Source organism: Apteryx mantelli, chromosome 6 (assembly GCF_036417845.1).
Source record: "Apteryx mantelli isolate bAptMan1 chromosome 6, bAptMan1.hap1, whole genome shotgun sequence".
Taxonomy (NCBI): domain Eukaryota; kingdom Metazoa; phylum Chordata; class Aves; order Apterygiformes; family Apterygidae; genus Apteryx; species Apteryx mantelli.
In genome coordinates, this window is record NC_089983.1 from 36,699,117 (window position 1) to 36,715,318 (window position 16,202).

The following is a 16,202-nucleotide window of genomic DNA, read 5'->3' on the forward strand; positions in this document are numbered from 1 at the left end:
ATAGTCATTAGCAACACTGGTGGTTTTTGTTAATATCTATTTATGTTGGCAGTGGTCCTTTCAGATTTTGTGAAGTTCTGTATTCATTGCTGACTGTGGCCAAAATTTACAAGTGGGTTCTCCTTCACATAGTCTCATTAGCCCCTGTTTGGATACCCAAAGAGGTTATTTGGAAGGAGGCAACAACGGGAAATGTTTTCCCCCTCCCTAAAGACTGAATACCTAGAAATTCTCACTGGTATTTCCAATTAGTGAAAAAAGTTAGAAGTGGAGGATAGCTGGTTAGGAGACAGGTATTCACCTTTTTTAACTTACCTTCCCATATCCTTTTTATTTTTACTTTCTGCACTGTCTCCATGCAGTGGGCTTCCTTTCTTCTGGATACACTGCAATTCATGCAAGTAGAAATCTAGCTGGAATTTGCCCATTGTAGGAACAGAGCACTTGCCTTGAGGAAGGAGGCTGCTTTATCCAGTAATTGGTATATGGTGAGGAAAGTAGGACTCTGTCTCCCCCTGCTGAGTTATACCCGGAGAAGAAAGGTTACAAGGTTTAGCTTCTGCTCAGTTAATTAATTTCTGCCAGTAATCAAATAGCAATTAATAGATTGAATGCTTAAGTAGCATTTTATAATTAAGAAATAGAATTCACATAACAAATTATACTGCATTGAAAAGGTATCTCATTTTTAATTGTTCTCAGAATGTATCTGACTGCCAGGTTGCTCTGATATAATTAGTGATGGGAGAGGTATTAATAACATATTAAGCTGTTGTTCTAATTTATGAGTGGATTTTAAGGTAAAAATCTCCCTAATTTGCTTTTGAGAGCAAACTGTTAACTCATACTGAAGATATGCCCATGTAAGATGGTGGCTGCTATATCGATGTAAATGTGTTGTTAAAATAAATAGGAATTAAAGCCCAGCTATACTTCAAAGCTCCATCAGGTCAAGCGATGACTAATTACATATGGTCTTGCTCAGAGGATGTATATGCAGTGTGGTCATTTGTTTATGTAGCAGCCTAGCTCCTCCTTTTCAAGACTTTTAATTACACAGTTCTACTGCTCAGAATAGGTGAACTTAGTATGCTAATAATCAAATTTTATGATGAAAACACAATATTTAGAATAATAATGCTTTTCTTCCCCCAAGAACAAAGCCTTGTCCTATGCAGCCTGGGCAATAGGATCCTAAGAGGATAGAGCTGAATGGAGAACACAGGTCTGAGATGATGCATTTAGCTCAGTGATCCATCTCAAATCTCTGCCTCTTTCTGCCAGATTTTTCAAGCAGAACTCTTTGATCTTGAATCAGTAAAATCTATTGCAAATTTAGGGTCCACTGCCATTCAGTTCTTACTGTATTTTTAGCATAATGCTTTGCATGTGCATTTTTAAGCATCACTTTTTTTTTTACTTTGTATTTTGCCATAATTTTACAATTAAGTTCTGAAATAAAGAATAAATTTCTTTATTATTTAAGGATAGTTCTGCTTATTTTCCTCTCACTTGGGATTTTGTTGTTATTTAGAGATGTTAGTGACTTCAGCTTATATTTTTCCATGTGGGAACTGCTTCTAATGAAAATTTTCCATGTCTAGGATGAAGTGGTAAAATTGACAGATAAATGTCTTAACAATGCAGTTGAGAGCCCAATACCAGTGGCAGCATGGCTTCCAGCAGACATCAAGAGCAATATCCTGAAGGCCCAGGCAGAGACAGGACACAAGGTAAACATTCAGCTGATAAAGACTTAGCAATTCTCAAATATTTTATTTTAGAACTGTTCATGAGGGTACACCATTAGTAAAGCTCAGCAGATGTTCTGAGATGTTTGGCCCTCTTCAATTGCCTGGTGTTGGAGAAGGTGCCTTGAACCAACCATGAGGTTGATCCAATGACCAAAGTCTAAAGACGGGCAGAGTAAGAAAGCCTTTCAGGAGAAATATGCTGACCACACTGCAGGCTGAGGCTTACATCTTTTAAGTTTGTTTGTTTGTTTGTTTTTAAGAGGCAAGAGACAGAAGTTGTAATATGGGAAATTCAAATTAAATATAAGGAGAAATTTCTTCACAGTGATGGTGGCCAAATACTGGAACAGGTTGCCCAAAAAGGAATCTCCGTCCTTGGTGATACTTGGAACCTAACTGGGCAAAGCCCAGAGTAACCTAATCTAATTTTGGATTTGGCCCCAATTTGAGTGGGGATTTAACCAGCTGACCTCCAAAGGTTCCCTTCTAACCAATATTATTCTCTGCTTATAGATATGCTTCTAGCATGCCCTAATACATTTTATAATAAATAATGATATTTTATTTGGCTCCACTGCTGAGTTATTTTTTGATTTACACTGAAGCTTTAGAATAGTAGAATTCATGGTAAGTCTGTGAGCAGTAGATGAACAGCACACACTCGTGCTGGGAGGGAAGAACTCAACTTTTCTGTGAATCTCAGAACTGATACAAAATGGCAACAAGTATCAAAAATGTGTGGGTTTTTTTCCATTTTTCTCTCAGGTCACAAGAGAAGACAGCTTGACAGGTATCAAGAATTCCAATGCTCAGGATGCTGCTGTCAGGTACTGAGTAGAATTGGAAGAAATAGGCAGGATCTAGTTATCCAAGTACAGGATTGAGAATCTGGAGCTCTGGAGTCTTAGTGTTCTGTATGATCTTTCAGTGGCTCAGTGATCATTGAATTTTACCTCTGAAAGGGAGTTTTTAAGTTCACTTTGCTGTTACAGCATAGGTTAACCTGATAAATGTAAAGTCTTTTTAGGATGAAAAATGACAAGAACTACAGGTGCAAAGTATTGTTATGTACAAGCCAATCCAGACACTTCTTTTGTTCTCCCATGCTTTAATCTGATAAAAGTTGTTTCAGCAGCAACCCCAAACACTGAAGTCATCTCTGACCCGTGAACAACCTCAGTGTGGGAAGGGGGAAGAGTTCTGTTTATAATGGCTCTTTTCCAGAGAAGAAAAAATTCCATGTACAAAAACCTGTCACTGACAGTTGATTTCCTGTGAATTATTCAAACTCATATGGTTGTTAGTTCCAGGTGGATTTCAGGCATAGAAAAAATTAAAGCATATAATTTCTTGAGCAGTTATTGAAAAAGAGCATTTATCAGACTTTAAAGAGCCCGTAGGGATATTGAATGAAACGTGCATCTAGCGATGTCAAAAGTACGCTGTAAGGAGTGATTCACGAAGAGCTTGCAGTGAAAGCGTGTACCTGTTTCGTTTGTGCAGTAGCATTCCAGCAGGCAAAACACAGAGCAGTCCCCCAGCAACCAGCCCGGGTTTTCAAGAACCGAGAGAGCTGCTGAAAGCAATCTCTGCCTCAAACACCATCATTCCGTAAGTGATTCAGGAGAAAAAATGTTTCTGGGATAAGGGAACCATGTAGAGATTGGCATGAAAGAGACTTGAAAAGATGAAGAACAGTTAAGGGTGGCAGGATAAGCGATCAAACAGGGTTTTCATGCTGAGGAGGGGAAGGGAGGAGATAGCTACATTTTCTTCTTCCTTTAACTCTTCTCTCTACGTATGCTGCTAGCTTTCTCATGGCTCGGAAAAGTGGATGATTTAAAAAAAAAAAAAAGGTGAAACAGCCAGTACATGAGTATATGATTGCATTAGCATTATTCTTCAGCCATGTAGTTGCTGATTAAACTGTTTTTAAGGAAAGGGCTGGCCTATACAAAAGAAACATAGGTCTGAAACTTATTATAAAAGCATAGAAATAGAAATGTTCTGAAGGATTTTTTTTTTTTTTTAAGATTCTGATTAGAACAGAATATTGATCTGAAAATCTAAGAATGTAATGTAGTCATAGTGTCTAACAACTGACTGGAAAGCTTACGCGGGTTAGGAATGTCAGGTTTGGGAGTCAGAAATCCCAGCTAAATTCTGATCTTTCCAGTGGCTGACTGAGTCATTTTAAAGACACCATTTAACCTCATTGCCTCTGTCTTCCTCCTGTAAAATGGGAATCATTTGTGTTCTACGTATTTTAATACATATTCTAATACTTTGTTTGTTATGGTAGAAAATTATCAAATACATTTATCACCACATGCTGCAATGTTTATTCATGGTATATTAAATCAGATAGTATCATTTTTATAAATGCTTTGTTTAATATTCTGAGACATTTTAGTACGCAAACTTTATTATAGTCACATCCCTGTAACCTCTAGGGAAAACAATCTATTAATGAAGATTCTCAGTGGTGCGTATGCTCGTTTTATAGCTGTTGACCTTTCTCTCTAATTCCCCTGTGCGTAAACTAAATACTTTAATTACATGTTTAGCTGTGGTGAGAAGTATGTATTCCTCATTTGCTTAATCTCTTGATTCCAAATATGAAAGAGGGTTTTTGTGATTGGCTCACTGTAGTATCTTTATTTCTAAAGGATTTTTGCAGCCTCTTATTAAAGAATAATATATTTGATTCTAGCATGAGGATTGTGTATGTATTTCTGCAGCTGGCTAAACTGAAATTGGCAGCAACACAAATTAAAATGAAGGAGTAGCAAATGCAAGAAGTCTTTTGTTCTCAATAGGGCACAAGGTTCTTTTCTCTTTATGGTTCCAGTCCAGTCGTAAACGTTATTTCTCTCTACAAGTAATTCTCATTCCTTTAAACCATACGATTGGTAGGAACCCAAGCTTTACCTCAGCCACTATCTCATTTCCAACAACAGGGAGCACCACGTGCTTTGGAGAAAGGTAAAACATATGAAGTAATCTCTCTTCCCTGAAAGTCTCATGCTGAGATTGCCTTCATTGGTAAATCATTTTCTAAACAGGACTAAACTAGATCACCTTCAGATTCTGCTACTCAGAAATGAAGTATGGTGATGCTAAGCTGCTGTCTCTCCATGTGTCTAAACCTACTGTTTTCTTTCAAAGACAGAATAAATCAGATTGATTAAGCATAACTTTCCCATATGCAACTACGTCTAACTAAGGAAGTTTGCTGACGCACCTTTAGTTAGTGTTGCAGTGGTTAATCAGTGTAGGCCAGGCCTCAGAGTACGTATCCTAGCAAGTGGTAAGGGAATCTCCCAGATCTTTTGAGACAGCTGAAATGTCTTACATCCTGCTGCCCTTGGCTCTAAACAGCAAGATAAGAGGATGGCAAGGAAAGCTTCAGTTCTCTGCAGGCGAAGTAAGTGCTGAAAAAGCTCCTTCAAGGTTGAAGACACTGATACAATTGGGTCTCTAGGACACCAGCTACAAAGCTGTTCTGTGAATCTGTAAAACAGAGCAGTGATCTAGAGGTAGTTGAGTGTTGCAAGGCAATTGCTTCAACATGTTCACAAACATCAGTCCTTTGTCTGCCTCACATCAATCTCTAGTTGTGTTTCCAGGCTAAGCCATCAGGAAAGCAGCACTGTGTGTTTCATGCCATCCATGCAGTGCAGTGATGAGAAAGTTTTCTCCTTTCAGTAATGCGTTAAATGAGGATAATGCTGCCTCTGACCATGAAGAGTTGCTGATTCCAGCTGATCTGGCTCCAGCTGAAGAGGCTGCTGTTTTAAAGGTATCGCCACCTGTCAGCCCGGGAGGTTTTTGTGTGTCACATTATGAGCTACTGATGCCTTCAGGCCAGCAAGACAGACCTTGCTCTGTGCCTGTCATAACATTTACTTTGGGATGCTCTTTGTGAATGTGAACACAAAGAGTGCTTTCTGGTGCAGAGAGGGACACTGCATAGATGGTTCTGAAGTCCATTTCAGATGGTCCTTCCAGGTTGTTTGCCTGGCACTTCTTCTAAACTGGTTGATCATTTTCCTTGCACTCGTGCGGAGCCCGTTATATCCCAATGGTAGACAGTAGCGATGACATCTGACACATGCAGTTCCTATCAAAGTAACCACAGAGGGAAAAGTTTAAAATTGAAATGTTTAATGGTTATTTTTTGGTTACCTTAAAGATGAGGTAATTTTTTATTAGTCTCCATGAAATGGAGGAGTCAACTTTTCCTTGTCCCTCTCCAAAACAAAAGACGGTAGTAACATTGGACTCTGCTGCTATTTCAACAGACCGAGGGGTTATTCTGTATCAGTAAAGCAGCATCCTCTTTATCTGTTGTCCCTCTAAACCAGCATTATGTAGTGGATTCCACTGAACTATTATCACTTCGTCACTGAGTTCAAAGCCTCAGCTCACAGACTTTGCTGACCTTCGTGCAGAGTGGCGCAATAACCCATCTGTGCACAGGAACGCTGGGCAGTTTCACAGGTTACACGGCAATGAGATTGTTTCCAGCATGTTGCTGAGAGGTCGTGAAATGAAAAGGCTATTAAAAAAGGTCATATGAAAAGGTTTTTTTAGAAAACAGGCCTTGTGAAGGGCAGTGTTGATTAAGAACACTGGTCTATAAATCTATAAATGGAGTACTCAACAGACCTATCTGCTTACTAATGGGAATTCAATTAATAACTGGTTTATTCCACAGAGTGCTCCAGATGACCAGGACGTTTCCTTAACATCACTGACAGAGAATCTAATTGACTTTACAGAAGCTGCCCCGCGGGTAAATGTATTTCAAAACCAGACTTCTTTCCTCATGCATAGAATGGATTTTACTGTTGACTCTCCTCAAAAGGAAACATTGTCTAGTTATAGACTGTGCTCTGGCTTAGTATCTGTCTGTCAGGCTTGTACCTACAGCAATAGAGCAAACTGGTGACTGATCTGGATTACTGCATATATGCCACGTACAACTTTAATGGAAGTGAAATAACCTGAATCTGTTTCAAAAGTTACTTTGTATCTGTGCCACAAGAGCTTTTAGTCTTATCTTCGTACACCTCCAAGTGCCAGCCTGCTTGTCAGGCTTTTATATAATACTTCAAAAAGTGTGTGTGTGTATATATGTATGTGTGTATATATACCTATATATATAAAAAAAACTTCAAAAATAAACTTTCAGTACAAGTAAAGGACCATTTTATAGATGATAAATCTCTTATAAATTGTGCCGGGGAAAAAAGGAGTTACAAGGTATGCACCAAAGAAAAGGGGAAGGAGGAGGATCTTCAGAAGTGTGCTGTCAGTTAGCTTTGTCCACAAAGCAGAAAAAAAATAATGAGCTCAGTTGCCTTTTGGAAGGGAGCTATATATTGAAACTGGTACCTGTGAGTTTCTGTGACTAACAGGCTATTAGCCGTATTCTGTGTGGACATGAATTACCTTTTCATGTGAAGTCACCTCACCTGTAGCTAATCACTAGCCCTGTTCAAAGACATTTTATATGGACAGACAAAGTCTGAGCAGCAGGTGAATATCTGAGATCTTTTTGAGGACAATGTTGTTCCTAGAATTGTTCTCTGTTATTCCAAACCTTTTCTAATGACCATGTCTTTGCTTTTCATAGGTGTCTTCCCAGCCCACGATAACCCCCAGGTGGATAGTGCCAGTGAGTTCTTCAGCCATTCCTCAATGATGATGGAGCATTTAAGAGCCAATTTAAAAAAAGGGGGAGGTGGTAGTGAAAAAGTTTTTGTCATGGATAAGAAATAGGAACTTAAGTAAAACTTTTGTTGTGTTTATTAAATGGGTGCTATGGTAGTTTTGCATTTGTAATAATTTGAAAGCCTAATACAATAGTGCAGCAAACCAAAACTAAAGCAAACTAATCGAGCCTGAATAAATCAAACAATATACATATCCTGTTGATATTCAAATATTTAAACTTCATTTTTGCTGTGTTACATTGCAGATAAACACCATGAAGTTTCTTTAGGGATTTCCATTTAGTGGACCCCACCATAGAACTTGATGAGTCTTATTTTTCAGTGTTTTAAATGAACACTGTTGAAAAACATGCTTGTTTTGTCCTGATTTTTTTTTTATTTCAGTTTTCTGTTTCTTTCTCCCCAATCCAGACAGGATTGATTTCCAATGGGCCTTTGGGAATTGATATTGCCTTGGCTCTGAAGGCAGTGAAAGGCAGCACGGAGGCTCTGTCATCACCAGCTGGATTGCCACCATCCCAGCAGACATCTGAAGTCCTTGCAAGGTAGGGTCTCATCAGCACTTCACTTCAGGATGTGTGTGTATGGGACAGAAAGGAAGTGTGTCCACCTACCACTTCCACTTAAATAGTTATAGTGGTCTTTTGGATACAGTACCTGGTTTTGCTGTGCTGGTAAACTGTAGTTCTGTTTACAGCATTTGAAACTTTATAAATCAATAGAGCAGCCAATGTATGGTGTGCATATTTTCATATAGCATAGTTTGAAGGGGAAGAAAACATTTTTTTATTCAAATAATTAAAGGAAAAATTAGTTGAAACAACACAAATGCTGCTGAAGTTGGAGGTAAACCTGTTGTCATTTTAAGTGCTATAAAGTAGATAGTTTTTCCCTTATCATTGCACTTCAGTTTCTTGCCTTGCCTAGTAACATCTTTTAGTACTGGACTAAAACTATGGTACAAATGAATTTTCTGAGAAATTTCTTCACAGTATTTCAATCCCTGTTCAAGGGTCTGCTGTTTTTTTCCCCCCAGTTATTTCCAAACTGTAAAGAAGCCAGAAAGCAGAAGCTGTAGAAACATTTTCCCCCGCTATCCTCCCTCTGCCATGCCAGAGAGGCACACTTAGTGACGATCAGGTCTTTGAGTGAACCTTTTTACGGAGGGAAGGCCTCTGCAGTCAGGAGGTGGATGGCAATGATGCTGCTACTGCACTCTGTGAAACTGATTCAGTTTGCTCTTCTGCAGGTCATCCAGTTGAAAGGTCTGTGTATTGGTCTTGTTAAATTACAAAAGGAAAGCTAGATCACCCTTTGGAACAATACTCATCTCATAGTTTTATTCCCAGCAGTACCTTTTTTTTTTTTCTTTTTTAAATCCCTCATAGCAGATTTTTTGGAGGAGTGTATTTTACAGGGCCTCATTTTCTTCCTTTTAGCGCAGTAACTGAGGATGCTCCAGTAAGGATGAAATGTTTACTCACCACTGAACTCTAGAGGAAGGAGCTTCTGCACTTCCCACCTTGTGAAAACTCAAACCTTCTAACATCTCCAAGGGAAGGACTTGCTTGGGATCAAGCTCTTGCTGAACTGGGAGTCAAACAGCCTGCTGTTTTGCTAGGATTCAGGAAGAGACTTTCGTGTTGTATTGCAATCCAACTGGAATTACAGCCTAACCCAGGATATAAAACCACATGAAAGTTTGATCTTCTCCCTCAGGAGAAGTGAAACGCCACACTGGAGCTAGTTCTGAACATAGGGAACAAAATGTGTTCCATTCAAACTAGGTTTAGTCTTACTTTTATCCTGTGCTGCTTCATAAGTGTTAATGGAAAGTGTTCACTGTGATATTAGCTAAGTAGTGTTTGAACACTGCATCCCAGGTCTTGATAGATTAATAACAAGAAGATTAGGAGACCTTGTAGGGCCACCTTGTGGCCATACTATATATGGTTGCTCACAGTAGTGATGATTGTTTCCTGTAGTCAAGATCATTTTCTTCTGTGTGATTATTCCCTCTGTTTTTTCTTTGTTTTACCAGCACATACATGCCTTTTTAGCCTTAAAACCCTTTATAATCTTTGCACCTCTTGTTACAGTACCTGGAAAGAATGAAAATCTAGTCTTTGAGTGACCATCTACTTTGACTGGATTTGAACTGTACTTTGCAACCAGGAAAAGGAAAACTAACCTGCCAAACAGCTTATAGCATTAGCAGGGTACAATAGAGGTCCCACATTTTGACCCTGCTGATTTCATTTCTTGTATGGTTCAAATACATGCATTTTTAGTCTACAGATGTGTATTTAGTTTTGAATGCTGAAGCAGTGAAGGTGTGAGTACAGCTTACTTCAGGAACTGCTTGCTGGTTAATTTTGTTGTTGTTTAGGGCTAGGAAGGAAAGGACTTTTCTTGTTTATTTTCATATCGTTCCTAGGTATTGTTTCCAGATGCAGTGCTTTGGGAATACTTGCCAGATGTATTGCCAGCATGAGGGTACAACTAGATCAGTTCTTAACACCACCTCAAAACCTGTTCCAAGTCTCTTCTGATAGGTGTTTGTGGAACAATGAGCGGAAAGAATAAGATAAAAACAAGGGAAAAAAAGATGAAGTTTCCAAAAGCATTTCACTCCCTTCAGTAGTAGGAAGGTAGGTGCACTTGCAAGAGCATGCTCCATAGTGCTAGTGAAGGCTTTTTGGTGCTGAGGTGAAGTACAGGATATGGTATGTACGGTTTGAAGAGCTCATTTGCAACCTCGGCAACAGGATCCTTGTGTGGAAACACAGAGGTGATCCCATGGATCCTGGGGATACATCCTGTGAAAAATATCGATGCAGAGCCAAAGGAAGGAGAAACGTAGAAGCTCAGCAATGACTTCCACATCTCCTAACAGGGAAGCGCAGATTGAACAGCTGGGGTTGTCCCTTCTTAGGAAGAGGCTTGCGCATATGACTGGAGTGGGAGGATGTTTTCTGCGTAGTGCTGCTGTTTATAAATATTTATATACATGTGTCTCTTGGAAACAATTTTAAATGTGAAAGTTAGTTCTCAAACCTGTATGCACAACTTCATTCCCGCACACCTGCTGTGTTTATGTTTCTCAGTGTAGACAAAGAGTTGGACCAAACCACTGTGGGTTGTGTGAATCGGCTGGTGTCCTGCTAGGCTGCTGCTTTCAGACTAGGGTGTGTCTTGGATGTTTTTACTGCTGCTTTTGTGCTCTTGTTTGCAAGATGTTGAAGGTGAGAGTGTTAAGGACGAAACCACTCAGCATTTACATGGCCCACTGCCACTCCTCAAAACCCCAGAGGCCTTAACAGAGAAACATAGAAACCATTGGGAGCTCTGAGGACTGACATACCAGAGTGACTCTCTGCAGACAGTATTTGCAGCCATTGCCTCAAGGACCAGGAGTCAAGATTGATGACAGGCGCTTCAGGTTCCCCCTCCTTACCCGATGCGTAAGGCGGACACACTCCCTGCTCACAGCACTGCCGGCTGAGGGGAGCTGCTGTGGTGGACCCAGGGGAGTGTTTCTGCTCGCCAGCCATGCAGCCCTGTCGTTGTTACTTCCAGTTGAGTATTGGCTTTTTTTATACTTTTAAGTCTGAGCCTTATTGCATATTAAAATGTAGAAGGTTCCTGATTCAAATATCAAATGTCTTAGTTTGGATTAATACAGTTGCCAGCAAAGTTTCTGCAGGAAAAGGGAAGCTATGGCTGCCACAGTATGCTTCCTGCACAAAGCCAGTACTGTGTGGGGAATCTTGGCATTTGCTATTGATCTGTTTGCTCAGCAGCTGAGCTGGCATTCGCCAGCTACATGTGTTGGTTTTGTAAATAGACAGAATGCAGTAGCATTTTCTTTAAGGCGTGTTTGATGTTTGACTCTTCCCATTGGGTTCAGGAGCTCTGTGAACTGTTAGCTTGAATGTCTCCCAAAAGCAAAACAACACAAGTTTACAGTTTACAGCATTGTGTGTTAAATACCACACTTAGATTCCTCCTCAGGAATCACATCCGGTAAATAACATGGTGATGAAAGTGTCCCCCTAAAACCTAAATGGTTCCAAGTAGCAAGCTATTACACTTTTAGTGTGACTTGGGTGGGGAGGAATGTTGTATACATACAAACACATATAAAGGAAAATTCCAATTGCTTTCAAAAGGGTAAGTTTTTACTCAGTTTTCAGAGGACTAATAGACTAATACTTGGAATTTTCTTTAAAAATTCAGACTTTTCAAGAGTCAAATTAGGGACCTACTTATAATTTCTAGTAACATCAGAGGGTTGCAAATCCAACTCTTTCCTGATGTCCTGATACTTGGAGCAAATATTCACTCCATTTAACTCAGCATAGCTTATTTAGCTATTCCAAATCATTGCTTATACAGGGAGACCAGAGAGACTAAAACACCATAGTTATGTGATCTGAACAGAGGTAGGTGTCTGAACGTCCTATGATTTTGCATCACTATTTTACTTACAACACTATAGTTAAACTGCTGTATCGTGACTGGCTAACAGGTAATGTAACATTACTTATCACCTTTATTTTATCAAACAAATAGGCAATCTAGTTCCTGCATTTAATGTTACAAAGTATCAGTTAATGCTTTTGTGCCACTGGGAGAAAGGGATTTTCTTAACATTGTGATACTATTGATTGATTGGATATAAGGTCCAGTCATCCTCTAAAAGATTTTTTTTTTTTTTGGTATTTATTTATATTAAGGGATTCATATATAAGACTTTTCCCTATCGTGTGAATCTAAAGTTGAGACATTGGCAAGTCTGCCAACCACTCAGAAGCTTTGAAAGTTGAGAGAAATGAATAAATGCAACTACATATTGTGTTGCAGTCATTTGGAAAAAGCCAGCTCTCCCATAAAAAAAAAAGGTGGTTGTTTTTTTCCTTACAAAGTTACCACCTACTGACTTACTGATGCGTGTTCCAGTTTATACTCATTAACTTGCCTTATACCCTTTTGCTGTGTGTGCCTGTAATGCTGATCAGATGGGCAATTTTTAATTCCATAATTAAAAAATGATCATTTCATTAATAACAGAAAAGTAATTGGAAACTTTGAAAGATTTTATAGAAATCTTAACATTTATTTAAAAAAACTCACAACTTAAAAACTGTTTAACCTTATGGACATGGATTTCAGAACTCCATTTCGGTCTCACTCATTTAGCCTAACAGTAGGAGACTGGAGAGTCTAAATACATGGAGTAAATGGCAAATACCTGCATCTTATAACTACATGCTTTTGATATCAGAATTAAAATGCAGGAGTTTAGGAGCTCTTACCACTTGAATTAAGGGAAGCTCTTCTTTAGTTCAGCAGTAATGGGGTTTAATACTAGGTAAGTCAAATGATATAAAATACTTAAATGATAATCAGTCATGGTTAATGCATTAGCTGGGATGTATCTAATTTTAAGCTTAAATTCCATGTATACTTTGTCAGAGCCAGACAGCTGTATAAAAGGTATGTTTTGGACAGTCTTCTGGACAGAGAACTTTGGCAAGGAGAAAATTTGCTGCAGCAAAAAAGGAGCTCAGGTGAACCATCCAGTTACACTGGGGTCTCTTTCCACAAGCTTTTCAGCCCTGTGTCTGCACCTTACTCATTCTTGTTTCTTGCAGGCAAAGCTGTACTATTAAGGACAGCCTTTCCTTCACAAACAGCATGGGATACATTTTTCACATTTTGAACATGTTCTGACACAGCCCAAATCATCTACAGATTGAGTGTTAGCAGCTCTGTCTCATGACCATTTAGCGTTTAAAGGTCAACTATCTGGGCCCACAGAGGTCTTCATTAGTCTAGAAGGTTGTAGTAAAATAATATAGCTGTTAGACATGGTTGCATCACAGCTTTCAAATGCAGCTGGACAATCATAACTTTTATACCAAAAAAATAAAAAATAAAAAATCCATGCTAATGGCCTTTCAGTGATGCAGGCATAATCCATGTGTATTTGGTCCGAATGTTACCACTATAGAAATAACTACAGCGCCTTTTGCACCACACTCAAATGGAAGTAGAATTAGTGTGATTTCAGTAATTACACTGTCTTGTCACAGTATTAAGGAGGGAAATCCAAGCAATTGGAGTAGCCTGTTTGAGAGCCAGGATCCTTCATTCAGCATCACATTTGACTTTGTGCATCTACAGGAAATGAGGAGTGAGCATTGCTCCACGTATAGTAATGTCGGACTCTGCACAGCAGGGAGCTGCAAGATTTTCCTGCAGAGTTCACCTCCATTTTACTGTTTGGCTTGAGCACTTTGCTTCACACACACACACACACACACACACACACACTCTCTCTCTCTCTCTCTCTCTCTCTCTCTCCCCTCTACCTATAACTGGACAAACTTATTTTTGAAGTATGTAAGAATATTTTTTTAGCTAGATATGTTTTGTTAAAGCCACACTAACTACTGTATTTTTACCTTTTATATGTAAAGCTTGGCAATAGCTCTCAATGTATAATTTATTTGTTTTTTATAAAGTGCACCCTCTTGCTTCTCTGTTTCACAACAGTAGTGGTGGTTGAACTGCTTTAGGCACTGCACTGAGGTCTGTATTGAAACTGTACATGGGAACAAGAAACTGTGATTTGTAGTCCACTCACCCCAATCTTGAAATGTTTATACTGTAGTTTTGTCTTAAATATACACATCAGTGCAAAAGTCTTGTAGAGTCATCTTTAAGCACCGCTTTTATAGGATGGCACAGCTGTAAAAGCCAGGTAGGTTGGCCAGAACTTAGGAAGTGAGCTACGCGTTTAGGGCCTGTGAGCTGCTGCACCTCTGAAATCAAAGCCAAAGGTATGTGGCAGAGAAACGCTTTGTCCCCGAGCACTCGCTAATGATAAAGTCACAGAATTGTTCTTCAAATCCATTTATAATTCACAAAACAATGAAGCAAGTTTGGCTTAGATATTTTTATTAAGTAAAACAAAAACTTATGTCTCATTCATGATAATGTCTGTATATTAAAAGAAAATCCCTCTGCTATTCGTACATTTTAAGGCTCAGAAACAGTGAGTGGCAAATAAACCAAGTTTGTTGAGCTACTTAAGGCTGACAGATTTGTTCTCTTGTATGCATGATTTATGATATAACAGTACATCTCTTCTCTTGGAACAGATTGCAGAAGAACATTGCATCCTTTTGCTTTTATTTTATAGAGTGAATTGGGAATGGGTATATCAAATGTATACAAGTTTTGCTTTTTTCAGAAATATTTTAAAGCAGCTAGCTTCAGTGGCAACCCCTTTAGTTTGTGTCCAGCCAAAAATGATGTGTTTTGTTTCTTAAAAATTGCCATTAGCTGGAGTAATTCCATTCATTATTTCATGCAGGCCACCACAGAGCTTTCAGATGGCTGTAGCTTTTAGTCACTAGCTGGGGCTCAAGTTAAATTCTCATTACCTGCTGCCATTATGGAGATGTATCATAAGAACACCCACGAAGCCGCTTGTGTTCCTCTGTAAGAAGGTGATTGCATCTGATAATAATGTAACTGAGGGTCAAGAAAAGAAGGAGTGAAACCACTCAAGGTGTTCTGAAAACGGTTAATAATAAGTGTGGTTGATTGCTCCGAGCTCTGAAACAGAAGTTGGCCTGGGAAAAGTAATACAGTGCTATGAGCAAAGATTGTGTGCCTTGGTATCGGGTAATGTTTGTGGTTTGTTGGGACAGAACCTGGCCTGCAGGTCGTGCGTGCCCTAAAGGGACTGAGGTGCCAGCCGAGGAGTGCTCCTGCCACTGAGCAGCTGTGGGATGCGGACATGTTAAATTTGAACCCCCTTCTTTCCAGCTGCAGCTCACACTTGTTTTTAAAGACCTGGGAACGTGCCAGCACAGGGATAAATCGCCTCCAATGAAGTCAGTGGGTCTTCTGGAAACACAGGTTCCCCCTTTCAGGGCTGGAGTTCTCTTCTTCTCTGTAGTGTTTTTGGGCCTGCTGCTGCCCTCAAGCATAACAGCCCAGGTAGCCCTGACCCCACGTTTCTGCTCCCTCCAGTCACCTCTCCTCTTCCTCCTTCCATCAGGATGTCCAGGCATTGCTACTGCCGAGCTCCTGCGCGCCTCCTGCAGCGAGGTCCATACAGGGGCCGGGGAACGGTGGGGCCCTTGGAGAAGTTCGACCTATTTGAGAGGTTCAGGATTTCTTAAGAAGCTGGAGATGCGCCCAAGGTGCTGGTGCAGCCACCTGACTTGGCTCACCAGCAGAGGCAAGGGGAGGGAAGGGGGAGATGGCCACAATATGCATGCTGCTTCCTCCTCGCTGTGCCAAGCCGTAGCCTTTGGGCTGGCTCGCGTCCTGCCAACGTTGGCTCCAAGTAAATGTTAAAAGCCTTCGTGGGGCTGCCAAAGGGAAGAGAGTTTGGGGGGGGAGGACAAAAGGAATGGCAGAGGCTGGGTGGCATTTTCTTGGGGCTGCTGCACATCCCCAGGATACATGTGCATGCCAGGAGGCCTTCTCATTACTTGGAAAATCACTAGTTTATTATAGCCCTTTCCAGTTAAATTTCCTTCCCTCATCAATCCTAGATGAAAGTCCGTATGTTACAGTAGCTCGCTCTGGATAATGCCAAAACAGACATATCAGCCGGTACAAGAAAAACATGCTGCTGATTTGAGGTTGCTGGGCTCTGTGCGTGCTTGGGCCAATTGCTGTA

General features: G+C 40.0%; 1 protein-coding gene across 1 annotated transcript in view; it reads left to right on the forward strand.

Moving 5' to 3' along the window:
- EPB41L5 (erythrocyte membrane protein band 4.1 like 5) overlaps positions 1 to 14,609 on the forward strand; it is a 64,850-nt gene extending 50,241 nt beyond the window's left edge. Inside the window, exons 18-25 of the mRNA XM_067299274.1 lie at positions 1,605 to 1,733; positions 2,520 to 2,581; positions 3,258 to 3,365; positions 5,463 to 5,556; positions 6,475 to 6,552; positions 7,396 to 7,437; positions 7,907 to 8,040; positions 8,935 to 14,609. Of these exons, the coding sequence (XP_067155375.1) occupies positions 1,605 to 1,733; positions 2,520 to 2,581; positions 3,258 to 3,365; positions 5,463 to 5,556; positions 6,475 to 6,552; positions 7,396 to 7,437; positions 7,907 to 8,040; positions 8,935 to 8,992 (705 nt within the window). The 3' untranslated portion in view covers positions 8,993 to 14,609. The remainder of the gene's footprint in view (positions 1 to 1,604; positions 1,734 to 2,519; positions 2,582 to 3,257; positions 3,366 to 5,462; positions 5,557 to 6,474; positions 6,553 to 7,395; positions 7,438 to 7,906; positions 8,041 to 8,934) is intronic.
- Positions 14,610 to 16,202: the final 1,593 nt, after the last annotated feature.